Consider the following 26348-nt stretch of genomic DNA (forward strand, 5'->3'; position numbering starts at 1 on the left):
CTAGCCTTCAGAAGGCAAAGCAAAGACAAATCTTGCCACCTGGATATTGGCAATTAGAGGCTTCTGCACCAGAGTATCCATCCTTGACCTTAGCTGATTTAGACTTTTAAATATCAGCCCCTGCGGTGGCAGAGGGCTACTTTCTGGACACAAGTATGTGCATCTTGTTAAAAAGTGACTTTCAGGGAGTAGAGAGGGTGAAAGGATTGTGGTGTATATCCTAGGTCCTGAGCCAGCGTTTGCAACCTTCTGTGATGTGGAAGGTCAAAATGGATTAATTATTCCACAACCTCCCCCCCCATCCTATTTTCCAAGATGTGTCAGGGCTTAAAATAGTTTGCTTTTTCGACATTTCCGTAGGAAACAGGAGACGGTTTGTAGATAACATTTTTCATAGAGAATTTTTCCAGCATGAGTCACAATTTTTGTTAGTTGTGACTTTTTAAAGGGCTTTTATCTCTACATTCTTGCCTGCTCTTCCTTCTTCCTACAGGATATTGTCTCCCGTGATTTGTAGCCACTTTATGATGGTGCCTACTGCCAAATATTCCCCACAATTCACCTGACAAGAGGAAGGATTTTGTTGGAGAAGCTATTGCTCTGCCAAGTCAAAATTCCCATCCACCAAGAGCAGGCAGAGTCTGGTCCTGCTTCTGTTCAGGACAAGGTCTTTACTACCTCCATTGTGTTACCAGCCTCTTTGCGCTGTGATGGTATGTTTTCCCAGAGAGGATTGTTAGCAGCATTGGTGTACAGGGTCCCTCTGAAAAAAGGGGCTCCAGTGCCTCCTTCTGCACAGGCTGATGCCTTCCCAGGGCCAGTGTGGAAATGTGCTGCCTGTAATCCCCATCTTTAGCATCCTGCCTAGATCAGCTTGGCAAATTTGACTGCTCCAACACCTTTTTACTTTTTTTATTCTAAACACTTTTTGGGTTAGTACTTCTGTGCAAACACATTGGGCTCTGCAAGCCAGTCTGAGCTGCTGCAGTTTCAAGGAGGATTTAGGGACCTGGGCTGATCTGCCTTCAGATGACTTTGGCCCAGACAGGAGGTGGGAATTGACCACATCTGTAATTAAGCTCCAAGCCCATGAAGCATTGCCCTTGAAAGCATCATTTCTGAGTTACTCTGGCAGCAGCCGAGGGAATGGGGCAGGAGGATTGTCATGAACAGATAAGCAGCGGGCGTAAGATTTGTCTGAATAGGGGAAATGTGGGGCAGTGCAGCAGTCAGTGACGAAAGCTCCTCACCTTCGTTCTTCAGATGATCCATTTGACAGCATTGTGCAATTCCCATTTCCACTTCAGGAAGGGAACTGGGCTGCCCTTCAAGCTGAAAATGGAGCCTGACCAGTGGTAGCAGCTCCAGGCTCCTGCTATGCACTGGTGAAAGCCCCATGCGTAAGTAGTGTTTTAAATTGGGGTATTACAGTGTCTTCTCTTGGCTGTGGAGTGGGTAGGGGATGAAGAAAAAAAATCAGTCATCCGTCTGGACTTCTGAATGTGTGGATGTTTTACCTTGCTTTGAATGCTAGAAATAGGAAGTGTGACCTCTCCTGGGGACACGCCATGTTGTGGCACTTGGCCTCTCACCTAGAGAAAAGGGTGTCTGTACTTTCTTTCAGCTTGGACATAGCAAAGTATAATGCCAGAGGTCTTTCCAAGTGCAGTTCTTTTCCCTGGAAGCTTTGCTGTCCTTCCCCGTAGTGACTGCACAGGTACAGTCTGCTCGGGCCTCTGCATTCTCAGTTATTCTAGAGCAGCGCAGAGCCATGCTTTAACACGTGATCTAGGTGTAGCTCAGCAGGAAGAGAAGGTGACTCCTAAAGCATTCATATAGTTCTGAGCAAAGCAGGAATGTACTCCTAGCAGCTCACAGGGTGTAATGCTGCTCCACTGATGTTTGAAGCAAGCATGTTGACTCATGAAGTACTAGGTGCGGTGCTGGCCTCCTGACCTGGAGATGCAGGAAGCAATCATTGCCATCGCTCAAGGCTGTGTGAAGGATTAGAAAAATCTTTCCAGGCACCCTCAAATATTTCAGTCTTTAATTGCAAGCTTCTGAAGAACATCCCATTAGAGCAGCTTATTAAAAGTAACAAACGAGGCTTTCATTTATCATGACTCCAAGTCTTCAACTTAGAACTCTTAAAAACCACAGCTATATGAGGCAGAGCCTCTCAGAGATCTATATGGCCACTGGAAATGTAGTTTAATTCTGAATGCTCTCTGGGTCATCTGCAGACTTGTGGTAAATTAATTACATTGGTTGCAGGCATAGTTGTTGGGGCCATCGTATACATTTCATTAACAAAGCATGTAGCCCAGGGTTTTGAAACAATGCCAAGAGTGTTGATAAGTCCTCCTAGCACAGGTTTATTACAGTTTGCTCTCTGGAAAGTTGGGTTTGCAAGCCACACAGGCATTATGGGGGTCACCTTTGCTAGAACTGGAGTAGTGTCATCTTTGTGTGCCTGAGATAACCAAGAGTGGCAGGGTTGATCTAGCCAAGAAGTGGGACAGTTCCAGGAGGCCACAGAGGTCCAGGAGGTGCTGCTGTATCTCCAGGATCCTCTTTGTTGTCTCTGCCCATCTGCAGGCTGGTCCTTGAAGCCAGGGCTTGAAGCAGAAGTCACACCTTGTTTCAAACCAGCTTGACTTTTGCGGATGCCGCCACCTCAGCATCTTGTTCTTTTCAAGCAAAGGGGATTTAATGCTGCAGGTGTTTTTTCAATAGCCTTCACCATTACATGGATGTGTCACCTGTTAACCTGCAGCAAACTGAAGGGGGTCCTGACTGACAGCTGGAGCCATGGGCAGCCCCCACAAGCTGTCCTTGTAGTCTGCTGGTTGATTCAGTGAGGCTAGAGGAGACTTTGCAGATAATTTTGATGTATACAGTGCTCGGTTCAACTCTTGACTGCTCTGCGATACAGGTCAGCTTGCTGGCTAAAGATCTTAAAACCCTGGAGAGGTCTGGATGTATTTCATTGAGCGGCTATCTCTTATCCTGCCACAGCATTTAATCTCATCTGCAAAGTGTTTGCTTTCAGATCCTCGGTTTCTAGACTGAGAAAGCCCTGTGTGGAACAAAGAGACGGGGAAGATCTGCCCCTCCTAAAAGTCGTCAGCACCCAAATGCGTGGTGGCCATGAGGGCACAGTGGGTTTGCTGGAGTTTAACATCCAGTTTTATTTGCCTCAGAATTTTTATATTCTGAAGTTTATCTGCCAAATCAAGGCATTCTTTTCACACAAGCTGTAATAAACCTTCCATTGCCCTAACTGTTCAGGCCAAGTAGTCCATTCAGTTACCTATCCAAGCACTCCTGGGACTGGAAAGTGAATTTTGTTGTCTGGTGATCCAGTTCAGTTTGGTTCTAAGAGCTTTAGATTCCCCTAATGTTACACCTCTGAGTATTTTGACCCTAAGTGCACAGCATTATGTGATGGATGTGCAGGAGTAAGGCTGCATTGAGGCATATTTCCCTTGCACTTGAGCATGTTTTTCTTCCCTGTAAAGAGGAGCAAGGGAGATCTGAAGCACTCTGCTTTCAGTGCAGGGGGCTGATTTTGTGTCGGAGCAGCCCAGTTGCTGATGAGGTACTCAAAGAGTTTTCTTTGTTTAAAAAAACAGTGAGCTCTTTTCATTTTAAGGAATCTGTTGCTTTTCAGGTTAATTGAACTGTTGTTCCAAAAACTCTGACTTTGCATGCTGAGTAGCGAGGGAAGGTCTGGTGGCAGCAACCGTTAGAAAATGCCTGGGGGGAAAGAGCCTCCTAGCTAAAATGTAAGCTAAATTGTCACAGCCACAGTGATCTTCTGGAGGCATAGCAGTTCGCTGGGCTCAAATCCTGCAAGGTTAAACCCAGAAAATGGCATAATTGACTCAAAATATATAGTTCTTGGGTTCCCTTTGTGTACTTTTGGACCTCTGGTTTTAACTTGGGTCAGTGGAGAGGTTTAGTGATAGCTGAGCTGCTCCCCTATTAGTATGATTGCAGAAGATGGGGCATTATGAAATGCTGTCAATTATAGTAAAAAAATATTGGCATCACTGTTTAGAAAATGTTAGCAAGTTGTTTTGCTGATGCAAAAGTAGCTTAGAGAGACATTCTTCACCAGTTCTAATTTAAGTAAGCACATAATCCAGTATATAATTCTATAAATCATTGCATGCCTGAAGTTATTTTGCATCATAATTTAAGGCATTGCAGTTGCAGAATGTTAATTTTGTCTAAACAGGCTATTCTAATGTGTTTAGTCATTGTAAGTTATACTTGATAAAAATCTGATGGACACAATTTTTTTTTCAAGAAAAACATGTTATGATGATTTGAGAAGAAATGATGAGTGAGATCTTCAGCTGACTTTAACCAGGTTATGTCTGCACTGTTGGGCTCCCAATTGTATATCACACTGAAGTTCTTTCTGTTGTTTCTTCTGCACTATGTTCTTTTCCAGGATGAATTACCTTAATAGATTTGGTAACAGAAAAATGGTCTATGCAAGTTCTCTGACAAGGATAAAGGGCAATTACTGAGGTGCCACCAGCCTTGGGTTATGGACTGATGCCAGGCGAGCCATACTCCGATTAGATTAGAGTAATGGCCCAGCAGCCTTCAAAAGCAAGATGTGGATGCGTGCAGTGCCTTTCAGCTCGCCATATTTTGAGTTTATTTAGGCTGACTGCTCCCACACGACTCACAGGGTCCTGCATCTGCAGATAGGTAACACACATGCAAAGCTTCACTGGTACAAGGAGACTCGGAAAGGGCTGTGTGAGTTGAATACATGCATAAGGGTCTGCCAAAGCAGGGCTCGCATTCATCCAGTGCTTTTTTTAAAAAAACAAAGTGTAACTGAACCGCACATGCAATTTACTTTGCCTGCTCCAAGGCAGGTACTTAAGTTTAAGTACATGGCCCCATTAATCCTAATGGTGGTACTCAAGTACAGGAAGCACATGTTTAATTGCTTTGCAGGACCAGGATCTGTATGCTCTCCCCAAGGCCTTTTTCCCCAATGGTAGCCCATCCCATGAAATTCTTGCAGCCCAGGGTGTTAAGGTCCAAATAATTGCAATAAGAAGGAAGAAGGGCATATAAAAATGTTGGGAATGTATTTGCACCTTGCCAGGGTGGTGGGATTATTCCTTATCCTGGGCCTTTTTGTTTGCTTTTCAGTTGCTGCGATCATGGCTGTGGGTGGGCTTCTTCTCTGCGTGCTGTTGCCTATCCGAGCCTAACATGGTCAGTGTTCCCACCTGTGCTGGCTCCTATTTCGTGTCCTCCCTCCATGTTTTCTGTGCACAGTCTGCCTCTCCCTCCCTTTCTTGTATTGGCCTGGAAATCACTTTCTCATCCAATTTCTGCACTCTGCTTGTCTATCTCAACAACTGGAAACAGCGTGACCCAAAACAGAGTGTGTCTGCAGCAAGAACAGGGGTCCCAGGAGAAAAAAACCTGATATGTTACGCTGTGATCGATCCAGACACCACACCAGCAATGTCATGTCTCATAATAAAACATCATGTATGCTGGACACTTCATCAAATTCTGCTTCGTGTCACCAAAAGGGGCTGAGAGAGGTAATTTGCCTCCAGAAAGGAGGCAGGGGGCAGGCAGGACTGGAAGGGTATTTAGTGGCATGTAGCATGCATGTCAGTGAAATTAACTGTATGTCATCGACATACATGTCAATGTATGACATACATGGCAATAACATGATGCTGTTTGCCAATGATATGCTCCGGCAGCATTGGATATATCTCTGTGGGCATTGAGAGCTGCGTGTCTGTGCTGCATGCTGCCCCATTCTGCCACCATCTGGGCCTACCTCGCCAGTTTCTGCTCTCTTTATACTCTCCCCTCTTTTCTAACTAATCAAAGGAAGGGTGATTTTAATTTCTGTTGGTTTGACTGGATGCGAGTTGTGTTGCTCCCTGAAGAGAATGTGTTTTAGGCCTCTAAATCAGCTGTAATCTGTGCAGGCAGAGATCTCTCTAAGCCTCCTAGGAGACTCATGAAATTGCCATCAGATATCTGCTTGAGACCGTAGGAGCGCTAAGACGTCCCACACACGTTGTTAAAAGGGAAGGCTTTGCAGCATAGCTGGGCGAGAGGTGTGAAACTCTTCTACTGTGTTTTCTGGAGCTGCTGAGGCTTTGCATGGTAGTAGCTGGGTCACGGTGCAGCCCCTGGCTGTGGGGCACAGCAGTCACCAAGGCGGACTGTTTTGGGGTCCTCTAGTGCTGTTTTGGCTCTGACAGGCCTGAACCAGCGAGGAGTTTGCAAATGCAAATCACAAAGGCCCTACAGCAGAAGACTTTTTAGTATTTTTTTTTTTCTGGTTGAAGCATTTTAAAATTGGTTTTCCTGACTTTTGAGTGCTTAAGAGCAGTGTTAGTGAGCAAGGATGCTCGGCTCAGCATTTGGCTGCAAAATGTTCTTCTGACACATGCAGTCATTCCTGCGAGCCACTGGTTTGACAGTGATTGCACTGAAAGAAAATCTTTTCGTAGTTCTTGTTGTCTGTCGTGCCTGTGCCACCATGCAGAAGCAGTCCCTCACTGGGAGTCATGCTTCAAATGTCCTTAGCAAGACCCCCAGCCAGAGAGTGACAACAATGGAAAATACTGTTCAGAGGAGACCAAGAATGGACTGGAAGGCTATGAAGAAGAGACACACACAGGGAAGACTTGGCTGACCTGGAAAACACTCTCTGCAAGTTTCCTCCTAAGCTGTGTAGAGACTAATGTGGCAGCAATCTGGGAGGGGGAAATGGGAAAAGTGACTTCAAGGCACAGACGCCATCAGCTGTGCTATGGGAAGGCACAACAACCTATTTGGAGAGATCTATGGAGATTACTTCAGAGGGAGCTTCCTGTGAGAGGGAGAAATGGTATCTTGTTTAAATTATTTTTAATTGTTCTGGCGGTGGTTTAGGAAAGCAGGGAGTCATTCAGTGCAAAGGCAGGGAAAGACTATAGGCTAAAAATACTACCGCTGGAATTGTGAAACTTCCTTTGTAAGGCGTCCAGGTTAATAGAGGTCCAAGGCAGGGTCACACCGTGTAGAGGGGACAGCAGTGGCTGGGAAAGCAGCTGAGAGGACAGTTCCTTCGGAAAGGAACCTCCCCGATTCCTCTCCGGCCAGTCTGGTGTATCTCTGAACTGAGCTAAAGGTGTTAGCTGGTCATCTCGAGACCTTTTTCTGCTCTTTTGATCCTCTTCTCCAAGTTACAGGAGTTTGAGAGTAGATACAGGAGTTGAATGAATCAGATTCCCAGCCTGCATGGGTTGCTTCAAGTTAACTCCAGGTGAAAGTTTGGTCCAGTGCAATGGAAGTAATTCATTATAGACATCAAAAAAGCAGGAAGAACAGAAAAATCGGAAACAACTTCCAGTATAAAACCTGTTTGTTTTACACCAGTCCCTTGAATATTCCCTGGTTTTGTGATACTGAATGTATTCTAGGATTGCAGGCAGCAAATGTAAATGCTGAACATGGACCAGCGTTGCTAGAGGTAGATTTTTGCTTCTGTCTCTTTGCTATCGGTGTTGTTTATCCAGGATAAAACTATTTACTGAACAAGTTATTGTCTCCAGACGTGAGCTGAGGCAACAGGATCTTGACTAGAAGGAATGATCCATGTTTGTTTGTTCCTCTGGGTGGAACATGGTCCTGCCCTGCAACACATATGCAACCTTATCACTTTAACATCTTGGAATGTCTGAAATGAGCACTAACCATTGTAAACAACAACCTTGTGGTCCTCACAAACCTCCTGTAAGATGACAGCTTGAGATGGGTTGGATGCATTCCTCGGAGTTGATTTATTGTAAAAGATGTGCTTCTGAGTGAAGGTCTCATCCCTGAAAAGCAAGTGGCATTTTGTCTGTGTTTCAGAGAAGTGCACAGAGTTAATTTATCTCATACTTAAGAGATGAAATACATGTATAAATCCCTGCAGGACTGGGATGGGAGCTTGCACGCTGCTTCAGGGCACAAGCCGTTCAATGGCATTGACTGCATCTAGCAAGGTGAGGTCCCTTTCCTCATCAGGAATGTCTAAATGCTGTTCCCATGTACATTTCCAGTAATGCCTTGGCTGTATGCTGAAATGCTTTGGCCGGTGCCTGTAAAAGGAGTATATAAAAACTCTCCACATCACTGCCTAGGGCTTGGATGTCCAAGGTCCAGTTCAACATCCCCTGACTGTGTCCTGCCTGGGTTGTGAACCACACTGGTTGCCCCAGCTAAGGAGATGGAAACACCTTCCCTTGGGCATTCTATGGTTTTTGGCGATGCCTCGAGTGGCTGAGGGGCCACACGCCACCCAGCAAGGGCACCCTGAAGCACAGGATCAGACACAAAGTATCTCCATTGGTCCAGGGAGAGCAAGCATCTTCCTGCCTCATTTCTTGAAGGATTTTTCTCTGTGAATTGGCTTGTGCCATGCAAGGCAGTGGGCATTGGCTTCCCAGCTGGATTCTTCATCTTTCTACCTGTCCATTTTATATTTTATAAACCTATCTAGGGATCATTTTACAACTTCACTTTCATAATCTGCCCCATAAATATTTTACGAGCTGCCTGCCAATCTGCAAGTAGTTTTTAAATAAGGCATGATGCCTTAAGAATATTTAAAGTCTCACTTTTTTTTTCCTCTGATACGTTTATTGAAAAACACAGAACTGTGCAAGGAAGACATCTGCTTTCTGGATACAGAAACTGGGACAAATCCACAACAGGAATAAATGAGTTGAGATTCAGGTGTGCTGCTGAATTACATTAACGTTTTGGCCGAGTGTCTCCAGCTCAGTGGGAGATGAAGCGAGCATCAGGATCTTTATGCTTCCCTTGTACATGATACAGAAAAGATACAGAGAATCTATGGTTTGTACGATGACAATAAACTAAAGAATGAGTCTTCCATCAGGAAGCTTTTGACTCACAGCTTTTCCAATAAATATTAAGAGCAAATGCACATGCAGAAATGGATTATTTCACAAACAAGTGGGGGCTTTTTCTTCCCCCAGAATATATTGCAAAGGCACAATATTTAGATACTTTTATCTGCCAGTAAGATTCACGTAGTGAATCAGAACTCTTAATGTGAAAAAGCAGATTTTTATGAGTTTTAGTTGGGGAAGAAAGGAGTAAAAACTACTTGTGTGTGTTCCTTAAAGCATCTGAAGGTCAAGAAAGGCAGAAGTGCAGTTTAGCCTCAATCAGCTTCTGCTTGGCTTGTTTCTCTGGATAGTTTAAGAAAGTGAGCATGCGAAGGGCAGAAGTGATTGCAACAGTCAGGTTTTGCAACAGGCTTTGTTAGTGACACCCAACTGTTCCTTGACAGTCACAGTCCACTAGCTGCCATTTCACTTCGGTGTGTCTTGTCGAGCCTTGTTTTAACGATGCTTTGGGGGTCCCAGAGCCTGATTTCATATGCTAATGTGACTTGCCGCTGTATGTGTTTCCCGGCTTGACAGAGGGGGACAGCCAGAGCCAACTGGTTTGCATTGGCCCTTTGTGTGCCTGGGCAGTAAAACATGGACTGTTATGCATCAAGGTGTGCTTGGATCACTGGATGTAAGCAATGGCATGTTCCCCATTTCTCTCTCCTCCATCTTTATATTCAAAGAATCAGGAGATGCAGGTAGTAAAAAAGATAATGTTCAAAAAGCTTATTTAGCTTTTATTTTTATTTAGAAGTAGTCCAAACATGAGGAAGAGATGAAGGCATTTGCTTTCAAAATGAACAGCAGAAATCTTGTGTATGTAACAGAAAGATGAATTGAAATATTTGTGTATTTTTAAGAGGAACATTGAGTTATATGCCTCAGTATGGAAAATAACTTCTGCGGACAACTGATGTAACATTCGGCAACTTGCAGCAGAAAAAATTGGGGTGGCCAGAAGTGGGAATTGATACTGATACTCCTATCTCTACTTTATATACGTAAGGGGGAGGCAGTATGATGAAGAAGGAGAAGAATCTGGTTTCACCCAGGGATTATGAACACCAAAATGTGCTTTGAGATGATGCTTACTCCCAGGGCTTCTGCATACACGTAGTGCTTAGTTTTTGAGTCAATTAGACAGGACCCCATCTCAGGAAATGCCGCTGCGGCTGCTAGAGCAAGGCAGTGAGTACCTACATGCGGACAACTGAGTAGTTTCTCCAAGCACCTCATTGCTGCTCTCATGGGTTTTGCATTCAAAGCGTGATGGTCTCAGCTTAGTTGCTGCTGCTGAAATCATGCCCTGCATGGATGGCATGGCTGCTAATCAAGTGCAATCTACTTACCTCCCTGCCTGTGTCCCCAGATCACCTGTCAGCCTCCCTCCCCCCTGGTCTTTTGTGCCTTGTCTCGATCCGTTCCCCTGCACTTGTACAACCTTTGCAGTGTTTTTCCCTCCTCTCCCCTTGGCATGGGTCTCCCCTTCTCCCCAAGGTAAGCTTGCGTGCCAGCTCCCCTTCCCCAGAGTAACCCTGTGAGCTCATGTTGCTTTTGCCCTCCTCAGCCCTGCAGTGTCCAGCTCTGTTGGGGCCAGCTCAGCAGCAGTGCGCACATCCCATCGTGTTGGGGCTTTTATTTGTAATCGTGATCGTTTCACAAATCTGGTGCCAAAATCCTGTAGCCAAAAGGCTGCTTGGCCCCTTGCATCTAGGCAGAAGAAGTTCCCTGTAATAGGACTTCATGCTGAGGGCATGTTTCATGCAGATGCCTATTACTGCCTCCTCTGGATTGCCGTTTTGTTTCTGCTAATTGTATGCTCCTCCTTGCTGTGTGTGCTCGCATCCCCCTATCTCAAAAATCGTGGGCAATGGAAGAGAAGACTCCCAAGTTTCTCAGCTTAAAGTGGCTTCTTGGTGACCTGAGGCTTTCTTTGAGGTGTGCCAGCTAGCAATGCCACTGCACGCTGGCAGGCTTGCAGGTGCCTGTTGCAGGTTTTTCACTCTGCCAGGCAGTGTCCCTGTGTCTCATGTCCATGCAGTTTGCTTTAAGGATCATCCAGTTCCTGTATCCAGTTATCATATCAGGTCCTTGGAAAAACTGGTGTGTATATGTGCATCATACATACCTCATCCCATATTTGAAGATGTGTATATATGTGTGTGTATACTGCAGTTCTCCTTGCTTATGTAGTTACCCTGTGGCTTCCTACATGGTTGTCTAAGTGAAGCAGGTCTCAGAAATGCCACCAAAGCAGCCAGTTAATGTTAGTGCAATAACATCACCTAGAGAACCAGCGAGATGAGTCAGGGAAAAGCAGCCAAAGACTCACAGGAGGATGCCCTGGGGGAGATGCGACTGCCATATGACTGTGGTTGCAACTCTGTGGTAAGATTCCGCAGCATCCTGGCACTGCCTAGTGCTGACATGGGAGCAAGGTAATTCAGGCAGTGAGTGTGTGCCTTCTTCCATCTTTATTGCTGCTGGGAAGGGGGATTCCATGAATGGCAGCTCCCCTGCGTAAAGACAGGAGATGTGCAGGAAATCCCATCAGAGCCAGGAATACATAGGAGACCCTTGAAGGCAGTGAGGCAACAGGTTTGGGGTTTTCTAAGCAATTATTTTGCGTGTGTTTAAGGTGTTAATGTTTACATAAGGCTGTTTTCTAAAGTATTATTAAAGTTCTATGCAAACGACCAGTGGATGAAGAGGAGCATGCAATACATACAACATGGTGCCTGCAAAAGCTCTGCGGTCCGGGAGATCTTGCTTCTGCAGTTCTAATGTTTCATCCCATTCCCCTTCCATTGTCCTTCCTGTTCTTGCTTTTTTTTATTATTATTTCTTTATAATAGCTGAATTAGATGTATGGTAGAGTGGAATTGTTCAAAAGCATCTGTGGGATTTGGAAACACAAGTCCAATTGAAAATCAGTGGGCCTTGGGCCCTGAATCCCGTTAGGGAAATTGCAAGTAGTTTGATGAGCTAAAACTGGGTCAGCAGCAATACAGCCGCTAGAGAGGTTGGATTCGTTGTTGCTCTGGGGTTTTGTGCTTTGTGTGATTTGAAGTGAAGAGCGGGGTTCTGCCATACCAGAGACAAAAACACTGTTCTGGGTTTTTTTCCAGGCGATGTGGCTATAGCAAGGCTAAACAAGATCCAGAAGAAGAAAAGATGCATTTTCATAATGGCCACAGTGAGTAAAGATTGGACATGTATATATTTGGTTTTGGCACTCTGTGGTAACGAGAATACAACTGAGGGGGAGAGAGTTTTGAAAAAAAAAAATTAAAAAACAAGTAATCTGGTTTTCCTGGTAATTCACAAAAGATCTGTTTGTTCTGTTATTCGGTAAGTCCCCACCTGCCCCTGCTTTAAGCCCTGTGGAGAACTGAATATTTGGACAGTCCTTGTACGTGCCCAGCTATTCACACCTGTAAGCCTGCAGCAGATCTCTCTAGTGAGCCATTTTGTTTTATTCCTCTCTCTTTGCTGTGTGACTCAAGGTGCTATTAATTTTGCCTGGTCAGCACAAAACAGCTCTACATTTTTGTGGTCTGGATGCTTTGGTCCAGAATATCTGTTTAAAACCCTTGCTCCACCCTAGCCAGCCGTGAGGACCAAGCCCACAGCTACTCTTTGCCTTGGATGCCTCTGCAGAGGCATGAGGAACAGCGCCTACTTCTTGCGCCTAGGAAGCTTTCAGAGATGCTGTGTTAATGCCCTTATGTACAAAAAAACTCTGCGGTGATGCTAGAAAGTACCTCTCATGGTTACTGTCAGTCCTTCCGTGCATCCAAAGCCAGTGTTTGAAAAGCCTGCCTTCGCCAAGTGCTGTAGGATCTGGGGATGGGTAACAGCAGGGTGCTTTTTGGGGTGGAAAAGGCAAACGCATCTTGAGTGAAAGTCAGATTTCCATTAGTGCTATGTAATAAAGGCAGCAGGAAGCAAATCAATTAAGAGCCACAGTGTAATGTAGCTGTCTTATTAGACTGATGAGCAGTTCTTCGTGTGAGTAGCCTTAATGATTGTCAAAACAAACTTACAATATGGATAATGAAAATACTTTTTCCCCTCTCAAGTCCTGGAGAAAAAGCCTGCTATTGATTGTATTTATACTGGTACAACCCACAGGCTTTGTTCTGCAAATATTCCATTCATTTCAATCCCAGTAACTCCATCTGAAATAATGTGGCTGATTGATTAGCTAATATGTCAGTGGTAGGACATAATTTATTGCAACTCTCCATCAGCCCCCTTCCATCCAACTTGCTTTGCAAATTGTTCCCTTAACATTTTGCTTTTTGTACTTTTCCTCCTGGCATATCCTTTTCAGATCCAGAAAGGAGTCCTTTTGCAGCAGACCCCCTACCAGCCATTATGCAGTACCAAGAGGGACTTTTAGCGATGCATCGTTCCAACTGAGCACTGTCATGTGCTTTTCTAAATGTGATGAAGTTGCACACGTGTCACATAGAAACTAAATGTCATTTTCCCGGAATACTATTCATTTTTCCCGTAGAAACAGGTTTTCCCTGCTGTAATGTTTTCCAGCAAAGCAGAGTGTAAGGGACACAAGTGTGTATTGCCCATCTTCTGTCATGCTATGTACCATTAATGCTCTTAATTTGTATTTGCAGTTAAGCTGCCTGGAGTAAGGACTTACATTGACCCCCACACCTATGAGGACCCTAATCAAGCTGTCCACGAGTTTGCTAAGGAAATTGAAGCTTCATGCATAACCATTGAAAGAGTTATTGGAGCTGGTATGGAAACATATTTCATGACCCTGAGCAGTGTGGAGGGTTAGCTTTCTTAACACGAGAGATCTGGGAAGGGCCGTGAAATATTTGTGCTGTTAGGTACCCTGCAAGTGATGGGGAGCGTGTTCCAGCTGATGTCTGGGACAAACCTGTCATTGTCTGTGGTTTTAAAATTCAAGGACTGAACTGAAACCAGCAGAAAATGGTCATGTTTGGATCGAGCTGAGTTGTTTTGATGGATGCTAAGGAAAATGAGTCACTTCATTTTCAGGTTCTTTTCACCATTTTAACCTTTTTCTTCCCCCCCCCATTAAGGTCAGTCTCAAAGCTAAAATTAAAAATAAGATGTCATCTGGGAGAGAAAAAGCCCCACAAACAAAAGTTAAAAGCCTCTAACTTCCTTGGTTAAAAGAAGAAACTCCCATTTTCTTTCCAGTTAAGCTGGTTGGACTTGTATCCAACCTTAGGAATATTTTCTATCCTCTGAAATTGTGTTTTTGGAGGTAATTTACTGTTCACCAGAAAAAAAGAAGAAAAAAAAGCCATTTGGGTTACTTTTTAAAAAAGGTGGTCATAAAATCAGAAGCGGCTTATAGTCTATAAAAATATATGTTGCTGTGAAAGGCTAACAACACTCCATCTATGTAACTTACCAAAGCAAGGTTAAGAAGCAAGTGGCTTGTATTTTACAGCATCTACACAGGGCGATGATGTAGGATGTGACTAGACGAAAACACGAAATGAGGAAAAAGCCCAATAGAATATAGAGTGTAGCTCTTTAAATACAGGAAAACTGCATTTTTCTTCCTAGTTTTCTTCTGCTTAGGAATTATTTGGCTTGTGGTACACTGGCTATTTGAGATGGCGATCACTGTGATGTTCAGCTTTCCACATGCATGAGTATGGGGCAGCCCTGCGTGCTTTTGGTCAGCTGTCTATAGGGGCCGGGCTGCTGCAGGCAGACGCGCACTGTGTATTCCTTCGACGTGCTGTGATCCCATTCTTTCTGGTTCTTCTCTGAAGGGGAATTTGGCGAAGTCTGCAGCGGACGGCTGAAGCTGCAGGGAAAGCGCGAGTTTCCAGTGGCTATCAAAACGCTGAAGGTGGGCTACACGGAGAAACAGAGGCGAGATTTCTTGGGAGAAGCAAGCATCATGGGGCAGTTCGACCACCCCAACATCATCCACCTGGAAGGCGTCGTCACAAAAAGTAGGTGCAAGTTCCTGTGGTCTGTTGTCCTTGAACTCCGGCTGATGGGAGAGTTGGTTAAGGGAGGAAGACTTGGGCAGCTCACGTTTTGACTGCACCTTTCATAATTTCTCAAAAAACAGTGAACTCCCCTTGCCTAAAATGTCACACTTTGTGGGTCTGGCCAGGAGGTTCCCCAAAATTGTAAAGGGGGTTTGCACCCGAGAGATTTCATTGTTCTTCCAGGTAGAATGGATAGATAATGGCTAAAATAATAAAATACATTAAGTCCTCTGCAAACCTTGCCTCACCTAGGCATAATAAGAATGGGCTAAGAGGAAACCCCTCTTTAAAGGCCCCAAATCGAATGAGACAGAAAGAGGCAATGATATGCCTGGCCAGCCTTAGGCAGGGGGTGAGTGATGGAGACAGGAGTAAGGCTGGGATGTCTGAACACCAAGGGATTGTGCTGCCTGACTTCTGCCCTTGCAAGCAGTTCAGCAGCACCTACTGTCTGCAAAATGCAAGACCATTTTGAACATTTGAACACAGCAATGCCGAGCCACTAGCCAAGATTTTTGGAGCAGGCTTGCTTCTTATTCCTGCCTTTATTTGTTTACTTTTGAAACCACATGATCCCCAGGGTGAGCAAAGGTGTGCCAAGAAGTGGGAAGTGATTTCCCTGGCAGGAAAATAGGGAGGATTCTGCTACCAAGGGTCTGGAAAAAAAACCAAAACCAAACAAAAAAACAACCACAATCCCTGATGATTTCCAGCCATCATCTTTTGAGAAACCACTGAAGCAAAACCCACAGGAGGGTAGTACTGAGCCTTGTGATCGCTCACAGAGGATGTGAGCAGGGAGGGAAGTTAGCTGAAGTTTTGCTTTCCAAAAGCAAGGAAGAATGGTAGTGTAGCTGAAGGTGACAGGACTGTGTAAAAGCACGATTAAGACAAGCTCCCTCTAGGATCTGCTAGTGATGCTGATGGGAACAGTTGCCCCTGGTGCTGGCAAAGAGATTACGAGGGGGGTTGAGGGCTTGGGGAAAATGTGAAAGGGCTGGGAAAACATCCCAGCGTGAGAGTTTCTGAAGTCTGACTGTTCAGTTAGCAAAATAAGCTTCCATAGTTTTCCCAGCCCAGTTCTCCTCCAAATTACTGTATGCGCTAAAGATAAGGGCAGGAGGAAGGGACGGCACATCTGAATGTGCCCAACCCAAGCCTCTCCGGATGTTGGTGCTGTGCTGAGGCTGGGGGAAAGTTGCAGAGTTGTCATTACTCTTCCGTTTTAAAGCCTTGGAGGATCTACATTATTTGCATCAAGGATTTTTTTTGTTGAAAACAACTACTCCTTTATTTTGAGACAATATTTTATTTGCATCAAGGATTTTTTGAAAACAACCACTCCTTTATTTTGAGATAATATTTTAAGTGTTTCAGGAAGTTTTTGCTAGCTGAAGTACAGTCCTGAAGTGTGAATGACTGTCTTCTCTCTTGTCTTCATGACTGGTAATGTCAGTGCTTAGCTACTACTGTTCAAATGCTGGTGTTTGGGACCACGTGGCTGCTGTTAGTACCATTCGACATTCATCAGTGGCAGTGTCTCCAAAATTAGTTCTTTTTCAGAGCTGCAATAGAGAAGGTACAGAGTTGCTAGCTGTTGTGTTCATATCCTGTAACCTACTCAAAATCAATGCTATTTTGCAATCAACAGCCTTTTCTTGCATTTCCTTGAAATTGCATTTCCTAAAACTTTTAAGAAAAGAAAAAAACAAACCAAGATAGGTTTCTCCCAAAAATTGAATAAATACCAAAATCTCTCGGGATCACCTTGTGTGGCCCTTAATACATAAAAGCTCGCGTTTCTAGCCCTGCAGGGATGTGGGATATTGGGCAGGAAGCGAGTGATGATTATACATCCATAAAAGCTGCTGCTGGCATGGGCTTGAGCCTTTCTGGTTGCCAGGGCCTCAGGGGATGAGTAGGAATTCCACTTTTAGAGAAGGATGCGCCTCCCTAGCAAGTTGCCTTTTATATAAAGTGGCTGTCTGCTCCAAATGCCATGGAAACACTGGGAGCTTTGCTTCTAAATTGAACTTGGGGTGACTGGAGTTTGGGTGCAAGGAGGTACACGCACCCTGAGCTCCTTCATAGCTCAGTAAATGCTTGCTTACTGCACTCAATGTTTTTTTCCATCAGGCATCTGGAGCATCTTCCCAGCTTTTTTCTTTTCTTTTAAATAGACCAAAACAAGCTTTATGAATCCCAAATTGTGCTTCTATCTCAAAGTATTGTTTAACTTATTTTTCCCTTCAGTGTTTCAGTCATTTGCCTAACATAGATTCAGATCTTTAGGGTAAAATGTCTTTGCTGCATCGTGATTTACTTTGGAAGTAAATTAAGTTAAATTGAATTAGGCCATTTTTAATTCTGAATGAGAATATCCACGAAGGGGCTTAATACCATTTAACTAATCTAGTTCAAATGCACACCTTAGTTAATTTGGATTAATCGTCTTCATTGTCCCCATGCAGACAAGCCCTTAGCTATTTCTGCTTTACAAAGGTAATGACAGTGCTGTTTTCATTCACCTACCTTTGGGTGCGCTGACAGTGTGCGCATTGCATTAGTACATTGATATGGATGACATCTACCCACATTTTATGGCCCCGTAATGCCAGTGGGAGGGAGCCCTGCTAACACAGAGAATCAGCCCAGTGCTTTAGAAGGGCTGATGCTTACTTTTAATTTACTTTGTTGAAAGTTGCTCTATTTTTGTCTTTATTTCCATGCTCTTGGATATGGGGCTAATTTATTCCATGGTTACTGTCAACCTGCAGCAGTCAGATAATGAAACATAAGTGCCAGAAATCTTATTTTCTTTTCTCTGATGGCAACCAAAGGTGGGAGTCTGAAGGAGGTCCCCCAGGGTGGTGGCATAACGAGACGCCAGTCTCACTGCAGTGCTGCCTGGAAGTGTCAGAGATAAGGGACCCCATGATACAGTCAGAGGTTTAGTGTTTAAAAGCAAAAAAAATTTATAAACACATCGAGATATACCTGGGATTTTCCTTCCCTGCATAGCCACTGCCATGTTTCTCAACCTATAGCAACATCACCTGAGATCTCTCCTCCCTCCTGCACGCAGCCACATTGTGGCTGTGTCCCTCGAAGATAGGGCCCATTACTTTGTTTGGGACTCAGCAATATTTTTCATGGCCCTGAGGAGTGTTTCTTATATCAAAAGTAATACTTTTTGCAAGCTTCGAGCTCAGACAGGAGCTGAGATGCTGACTTAGAAGAGTTGAAGCAGCGCAGGTCCCTCATGCTGCAAAGACAGTATCTGCACAACAATGAGTGTTTTGTTTGACAAGTTCACAATTACCTTTATTATGTAGATAATTAAGCAGTAAATTAGGCAAATAGTTAAGGTAACAGGAAAGTGGGAAGATTAAGATCCATTTAAATGGTAGAACAAGCGCCGATTTTCAGGAGCATTTACCTTCATGCACATGTTATGACACACAGCAGCTCTCGTTGATCATTTCTATGAAAGACATTTATAATGCACTTTACAAATAATTGACAGCCCTTCTTTTGTCTGTGCTTCATGATAGCTAACAGAAATTGATTTAAATAAAAAATAATTTACATGTTCTTCTAAGATTTCATTGAATTTACAAGGACTGGAGCACACCATATTAATTATTGCTGTGTCATTGTGGCAGGCTAGCGAGAAATTAGTTATAAAAACTGAGCAAAAACTATATATAATTACCATTAAAATGACTCGGGCATGAAAATTAATCAAATGGATTTGGAGAGGCATTATTATTCCTGTCAACAACAGGAGACCAGGTCTTTTGTTAAGAACTTTTGGTTTGATTTCCACTCACACTCATTCCATACTTAACTTGCTTTTGCTGTGCAGCATAAATATTCCTTTTCTTACTTCCAGATGTGTTTACGAGGGTAGTCACATGGGATTATTTGAATTACAAGGGATGTAATCCCTTCCTTTTGTGGTCTTGGTTTTGGTGGTTACCAAGCTCAGGTAGACACTTCAGATCATCCTGGTTGCTCCTGTTGGGCTCCCATTGCTACTTCAGGGTGTTGAAGCCATAGAGAAGAGTTAAAAGAGGACACTGTGTTCAATTTGGCCTCTGCAAGCTTTCAGCTTGTTCACGGAGATGAGGAGAAGGTTGTGCATAGGTTACAACCTCTTTCTCAAACATCTATCCGCTCTAGGGCTTGGTACACCACCCATTATATGGAGTTACTTTTTTGTCCCCCTCCACTTTGATTCCCCTGTTTCTGCATATATTCTGGCAAAAAGTATTGTCATCCTGCTGGGACAGCAGTGTAGATTTACTGTTGCTTGGCTGTATATTCACATTCAGATGCATTATGAAAAGACTGTTTTATTGTTCATGTTTTTTAAATTGCTAACAAACTTGTGCACTTTTTTTCCCAGGCAAACCTGTAATGATAGTCACCGAATACATGGAGAACGGTTCTCTGGATACATTTTTAAAGGTAATACTTAGATCCTTTTTCCAGGGGTACCTTGTTTAACGTTTGGGTTCTTTGCAGATGGTTAATAGTGATGAAAGTGTTTGCTGGGTGCTGGTCCAGCTGTTGATGCTGTCTGGAGGCAAAAGTAGCTCAGATCTGTTTAATCTATCTTTATACAGCATCATGAAGGACCTGGTTGGTGCATTAATACAAACAGTTAATGAATTGGAGGGTACTATGTTTATTTTAGAAAGCAGTCTGCTGCATGGAAATTTTTAAGTTCTTCTGAGACATTTGATGTGTTTCAAGAGCACATCCACACTGCATCATGGCAAACCCCAGACTTGTCAGGGTTTTTCCGTGAAACATAAGAGGCAGAGAAGGAAGGACAGGGGAAGTAGTTAGAAATGTTATGTAGCAACAAGGGGAAGAGCCCTCACCCCCAAATATTCACATGTGGACCCCTGGAGGTAGGATTTCCATGCAGCTTGATGCCATTCAGTTGGCTAACTCTGAGACAGTCCACCCCAGTGCCTTTACACACATACCTACATGTGTTCACTGCCAGTCGCAGTCTCTTTATCAGTCACCAGTGGAAATAGCTTGCTCCTTGATCTCCAGTTAAAAGAACAACATTTCCTTAGTTTTGTCTCTAGAGATCCTAATCCAAACAGTGAAACCTTGAAAAGCTTTGTGGTCAGAGCATGAGAGTAATGAATTATTAATTTTCCTGGGTTTCTTCCCTGGAGACTTGCCTTTGCATTTTTATTCATGCGCACACAGTGCTGAGGGTGCAGGGATTCTCAACTGATCAAATGGCTCCTTCCTTTTGCAGAAGAACGATGGACAGTTCACGGTCATTCAGCTGGTTGGGATGCTGCGAGGCATCGCATCAGGAATGAAGTACCTGTCTGACATGGGTTACGTACACAGAGATCTGGCTGCCAGGAACATCCTAATCAACAGCAACTTAGTCTGCAAGGTGTCAGACTTTGGCCTCTCCAGAGTCCTAGAAGATGACCCTGAAGCGGCGTACACAACCAGGGTGAGTTACGAGGATACCAAACTGTTGGAGCTCAAGAGAGCTTTGCTCTCTAGCAGAGAGGTTTTTACAAACCCAGAGCCTCTAAACTGTGCATGAGGGTTTGGCCAGATGTTTCAAGTTTATCAGATTAATTTTGCAAACGCCTGTAAATTTTTAGTGGGAATGGCCACATAAGGCAGAACTTAACTAGTAACTTTTAAGTTCATGTTGGGCACATGAGTCAAATACCAGACTCTGCAAAGCTACTGCACTCCTAGCTCTGTTCTGTCCTCTGGTCAATACCAAAGGGAGGAAAGAGCAAGAGCAAGTACTTTTCTTAGGCACCCAGGCAGAGATGTAAGCTATGGTCTTCTGGACGTTTTGACTCTTTTAAAACATTGGTAAGCTTGGAATGCCCATGGCAAATGATGCATATTGCCCTCAACGTTACCTTGTAACCTTCCCCCAACCTGAGAAAGAGCTGCTCCAGCCTCAGTGCTCTGTTCCATCCTTGTTCCATCCTTTCAGGCCATCAGCCCGCCCGTCCCAGTGCAAGGCCACCTGGCCCCAGCGCTGTGGAGAGGGGGTGGACAGGACCCAACCTCAGCAGCACAGGCTTGGAGGGAGCCTCCTGTATTCATAGCAATGATTGGCACACCTGGATGTGTCCTATTAGTGTGTTTTTCCAAGGGTATTGTTTTACGGGTGGTGGGAGCTCTCTGGGTCATGTTTCCAGTTCCTGTGGCGATCTGGGAAAGGCCTTTCAGCTTTTGGCAGTCACGGCCCTGCAACAGGACTCAGTGCACGGCTGGACCAGAGCCTCCCTGCGGGCTAGAGGGCTTGTGGCCAGCCCTGCTGCGGCGGCAGTGTGCTGCCATGTGCTAATTGGCACTGCTGAGAATCTGGCCCTTCAAGGCATGCAGTGATAAGCCTGTGAATAAATAATTATTGGAAGAAGGGACTTTTTAGAATTTGCTTTGAAAACGTGTTCCAAATTCTGCCTTTTTCCAATAACAAACACTGTTAGGGGGCATTCAGGGAGACCTTCCAATATTTAGCTCAATGCTGAGAGGAAGGGACTTCACAGTAAAATACATTCTGATATAAATCAAGGGAGACAACTCTTTAAACCCAATGAGAAAAGTATTCCTTAATCCAAGCTCCCCTTTCCCTCCCCTCTTCCTTCTCAGAGCTGGTCTGAAGTTAGATTTCTAAAATGGTAGAAAGGGGAAAAGGAAACAGCAAAGCACATTTGACAGCTGTGGCATCATTTTCAGTCCCACAGCAGAGGCCAAGCAGGCTGGTCGTTGCACACACAGACTTCTGTGCCTGTTATGCAGATCTCCCTGCAGGATCTGGGACCACATTAAAAAAAAAAAAAGAAAAAGAGGGCATTACTTCCACAGCAATTTGCATGAAACCCTCATTAGATCAAAGTCTTCCTCAGTTGCAGAGCTGTCTGTTCCTCCCCCGCTCGCTCTCAGAAATGGAGGAACCGTATTCCCCTACCAACCCGTGCAACATAATTGAGATGTTGATCCTATACATGTCCCAGCATTCAAACAGCATTCAAACAGCAAACCTTCAGGACAGCCAATTAGCAGGCAGCCTACAAATGCTTATGGGCTGGGATAATGTGGAAAGGGGCCCCATGCTGTCAAACAGATTTACTTTAAAATTCGATGTCTCTTTCCAGAGAGAAAATAACATCCCTCAGTGCTCTAAGAAGGTCTGTTTTGTCCTCTTTTGCATGTTCTCTGCCCTCTGCAATCTGGTTTTGGGGGATTTTTTTCCTTTTCTTTTCCTTCTAGGGAGGGAAGATCCCCATCCGATGGACAGCACCTGAAGCGATTGCCTTCCGCAAATTCACATCAGCCAGTGATGTCTGGAGCTATGGCATCGTGATGTGGGAAGTGATGTCCTACGGCGAGAGGCCTTACTGGGAAATGACAAACCAAGATGTAAGCGTTTGCAGGAGGTGCTGCGCGTTGGGACTTTGAGGGCTCAGTGTTCATTCTGCAATCAGAGAGGCAGGATGGGGACAAGAGGAGGATAACTGCTGTAAAAACGGCTTTGCTCCCCCATGCCAGACAAAAATGATCCTCCTGTTTGATGCTCTTTTTTTTGCAGCAGCAGCCCAGAACAGACTGTGCACAGAGAGAAATGTGTCTGCACAGAGGCAAGCCTGCTTCCCCCAGCAGACCACTGGAGCTTCACTAATGCTGTTAGAGCTGTAGCCTGTCCCTTCTCTGCTTAATGACAAAGGTCTGCCAGGGGATATATGCTGATAAACTGGCAGCATTTCAATTGTGTGTTCAAACCCCTGCTGCCACGTAAAGCAGAAACTCAAGAGAGTCATGGTAAGAGCTTTGTTTCCCTGCACAAAAGCTGGGTGATTTGATCTAGTGATGGCAGTCTAGAGAGCTGCATCTCAGTTGCCTTTGCACTGCTGATCTCAAGAGCGTAGTTTTGCTCCTGTTGTGAGCATCATGTAAGTCTGTGCTAATGTAAGCTCTCGTGGTTTGTTTGTACAGCACCTTTCAAGTTGGGTTCCCTTGCTTCTGGGCCCCAGTGCCCCCTTGAGCCTCTGACCTCAAGGCCACCCTCTGAAGCATCTCCAAACAAGGAGATGCTTGGGGACACTCTTCCTCCTGACTGCAGCTCTGATCTTAGCCTGTGTAAGGATCTCTTGATCCTATTGTGGGGCTACCTCCTACTCTGAGCTCACCATAAACATCTGTCCTTGTCTAAGGCTAAAAAAAATTAAGCCTGGGGTTGCTGGATTTTCTAGGCCCCTCCTTCCTCTTCACATCTCTAAGAACCATGATGTGCGGAGGTCTCTGAGGATGCCAGCTAATGCATGAGGTCGGGGTCAGCATGAGGCATGCAGGGCCCCCAGCGCAGCTCTGTGATGGGAGGGAAACCGCACCACTCTGTGTCTGGCAGAGTCATTCCTTATCCCTCCCACTTCATCTCTGCAGCCCTGCCACCTGCAGAGATGCTGCTGCCGGCTGGGCAAAGCAAGCAGGTCCTTTCTCCACCATGGATTTCCTCTGGTCACACCACCTGATGTTTCATCCATTTTTTCTTTTTTGAGAAGCATCCCTGTCCCCATGGCTTTCTGCTGTTTTGCTGGCAGAAGAGGCTCTGGCTGAGCATTGTTTCCCTTGTGTTTTGTCTGTGGGCCTTTGCCATCAGTGGGTGTTGCTACCTGTCACACTGAGCTGCTGTCTCATCTTGCTTCAAGTCCAGGTGTGGAAATGCGTGGTACCTTTGAGACGGTCACACTGTGCTTCTTGCCAGGGGGACGAGTGCATTGTTTGGCATGAACACCCCACCGCTTCTGCGTTGCTGAGGCTGTCACTTTTGCAGGGAGTTTGGTAAAGCAGCATGTATCTACGCAGGGATTTGTCTCAATCAAATACAAAGACTTTCTTCCATAGCCTGTGTAGAAAATGCAGCAATTGAGGGTCAAGCTTTTTTGGTCACGCTGAGAACTGTAACTGTCTTTAATGCTGATGCATTGGCATAGCCCAGATGTTGTTCAGTAAATGCCAGGCTAAGATTCAGGCTGGTGCCAGTGAAATAACACTCCATGGCCAGGAGAGTCCCTTGTCTGGATCATAATGTTATGAACATCCACACTTTGCAGAACCGTTCTGAAAAGCCCAAATGCTTGTATGCATTGTGGGGAACAGAGTGAATTTCACACTTGCCTGAGAAGAAGCAGATGGGGGACTGGTTTCTTTAGCAGCAGAAAGCAGAGGACTGGTGAGATGTTCATGAGCATCAGTTCCTGCTCAGGCTTTGCTTGGGTTACCTCTCTGCCTATGTGCAGTTGGCAAGTGCCTGGATGGTGGTGGCCTAGGAAACTTCATTCAGTGCTGTGGCATGTTTCTCATGTGATTTATGCCTTCTGTCTTTGTCTTTTGAAGGCTTCCTCTTCTTCTTTCCTCCTTTGCTTGTGTTGGCAGAAGAATCAGTGGTGTTAGGTACAGCATTGGCTTTTATGCAGAGGACCAGGGGGCTCTGCTTACATGAATTTTGGACTCCATTGAACAAGAGCTGCTTGTTGCATGGCGTGTAATTAAAGCACATCATTCACAGGCACAGTCGGTGATGAGCAAAATGTTTCTCACCATGTTACAGCCAGATTGTGTTAAGGAGGTAGTGCCATAGGGCAGGCAGCATTGTAACTGCAAAAGCTACAAACCACATTTTAAAGTAGTGCTGATTTCTGGGCAGCCTTCTAAAAATACGCTTTGACTCAACCACAAGATAAGGCTTTGGTGCAGGAATTGTTGAGAGGAATTTTGTGGCCTGTGTTACACAGGTTGCTAAGCTAAATGGTCACAGTGGCTGCTTTTTAGCCTTCAGACTGGTGATTTTATGAAAACTAAAAATGTTAGAGCTAAAAATGTTGGTTTGGTTTACTGGAATAGACTATCCTAAATCATCCTTTCCCAAACATCCAGTTCAGTTAACCCGATCCATACATGAGTTGTGTTTGTCCGGAAAAGGAACAGGGACAAAAATGCCTCCTTATAGGTGCAAGTTTTAACTCTTCAAGTCTTACAAAGCAGTACGCACCAATGAATGGAACAGCAAATGTGCCATTTTCTTACTTTCTAAATACTGTGGTTGCTACAAGTACTCTGTCTTCATTGTTTCATCCTTTTGCTCCTCTTACAGCCAGACCCCTAAGGCACCTTCAGATGCAAGAGTGTATTTCAGCGTCCTAGCTCCTCGCAGTATTCTGATACCATTTACATTGTATCGCCAGAACGAATGACATCCTGTAAATTGAGTTAACGCTATTGATTGTGATGTTACTGCCGGGAATATCAAACATGCATAACCCCATTGCAGATGTAGTTCAGATATTCTGAGCTGTTGCCAGATGGTCTGCTCCCCGTCTTGCTACTATTTTCTTTCTGCTACAGCTGGAGGATGATCCCTTGTTGTTATAAATACAGACATGGACACAGCAAATAACGTTCTTGTGGCTGTGCCACACTGAGGCTTTTTTAATAGGGCAGCTGCAAATTTGTTAGCAGGGATCAGCTGAAAAGCATGATGTGTAGAACGGACAGCACAGATAGCATAGAGCGTAGCGGGGTGGGGCTGTTTTTTGATGCTGTGAGCAAAAGCCAGGCCCCAGAAGAGATTTCTTCGCAAGCACGGGTTGGGTGGAGAGTGGTGCAACTGCTGCACTGACAGATGAAATCTTAGATGGACAGAAAAGGACTGCAGATCTTGTGGGCCACATCTTCAGACATGCTGGCTACCACTGGAGAGGATTACAAATCCTTGCCCAACTTCTTTTCTACTGTGTACATCCTTAGGGAGTTTGAGATTCCCGCTACTGCTGCCCAGCCAGTCTGGCTCATTCCTGGGACTCTTCCACTTGGCAAAAAGCCCTGTGGTGGAGGATGATTTGAAAGCGATCCATGCGGTCCTGGATTTCACAGCCTTCTGAAATGCAATGCCAGCCTGACATGACTCTTCCTGTACTGCTCATATAGGGACTAAAGATCAAGAAAATAACTTCCATGCTAACCACAGACTTTTCTTTTTAAATACAGGATGTTTTCAAATTGTGAGACAGTGCCTAAATGAATGACATCTGAGGTAGTCGTTGGAATCCAACAGTGGGGTCCTGTGGTTTTCCACACAGCAAAGAGCTGCTTCCAGCTCCTTTTGGTCAAGGAGTCTTGGTAGTAGAGGGTGTGAAGATGGGCTGCTGAGATTCTCTTGGCTTGGTCACAGGCCCTTGTGGCTTGAAACACAAGCTCATTCTCCTGAAAATTGTAATGGTTCAAAATGGGAACTGCTGGCCTTGGAGCCCTGCTGTACACTTATCCTAAACCTGGGAAAACAAGTTACTTCAGTTCTGCC

At 44.8% G+C, this 26348-nt stretch overlaps 1 protein-coding gene across 10 annotated transcripts in view; it reads left to right on the plus strand.

Moving 5' to 3' along the window:
- Positions 1-26348, plus strand: part of EPHA5 (EPH receptor A5) — a 211508-nt gene that overhangs the window by 169277 nt on the left and 15883 nt on the right. For 7 of the 10 annotated variants that reach the window (XM_037381647.1, XM_037381655.1, XM_037381696.1 and 4 more), the window contains 7 exons: positions 5185-5250; positions 12089-12156; positions 13601-13726; positions 14747-14932; positions 19386-19447; positions 20262-20471; positions 22262-22411. In XM_037381647.1, the coding sequence (XP_037237544.1) occupies positions 5185-5250; positions 12089-12156; positions 13601-13726; positions 14747-14932; positions 19386-19447; positions 20262-20471; positions 22262-22411 (868 nt within the window). The remainder of the gene's footprint in view (positions 1-5184; positions 5251-12088; positions 12157-13600; positions 13727-14746; positions 14933-19385; positions 19448-20261; positions 20472-22261; positions 22412-26348) is intronic. The other 3 variants (XM_037381678.1, XM_037381687.1, XM_037381722.1) reach the window with 1 other exon arrangement.

This window comes from Falco rusticolus, chromosome 1 (assembly GCF_015220075.1).
Source record: "Falco rusticolus isolate bFalRus1 chromosome 1, bFalRus1.pri, whole genome shotgun sequence".
In the NCBI taxonomy this organism is placed as follows: Eukaryota; Metazoa; Chordata; class Aves; order Falconiformes; family Falconidae; genus Falco; species Falco rusticolus.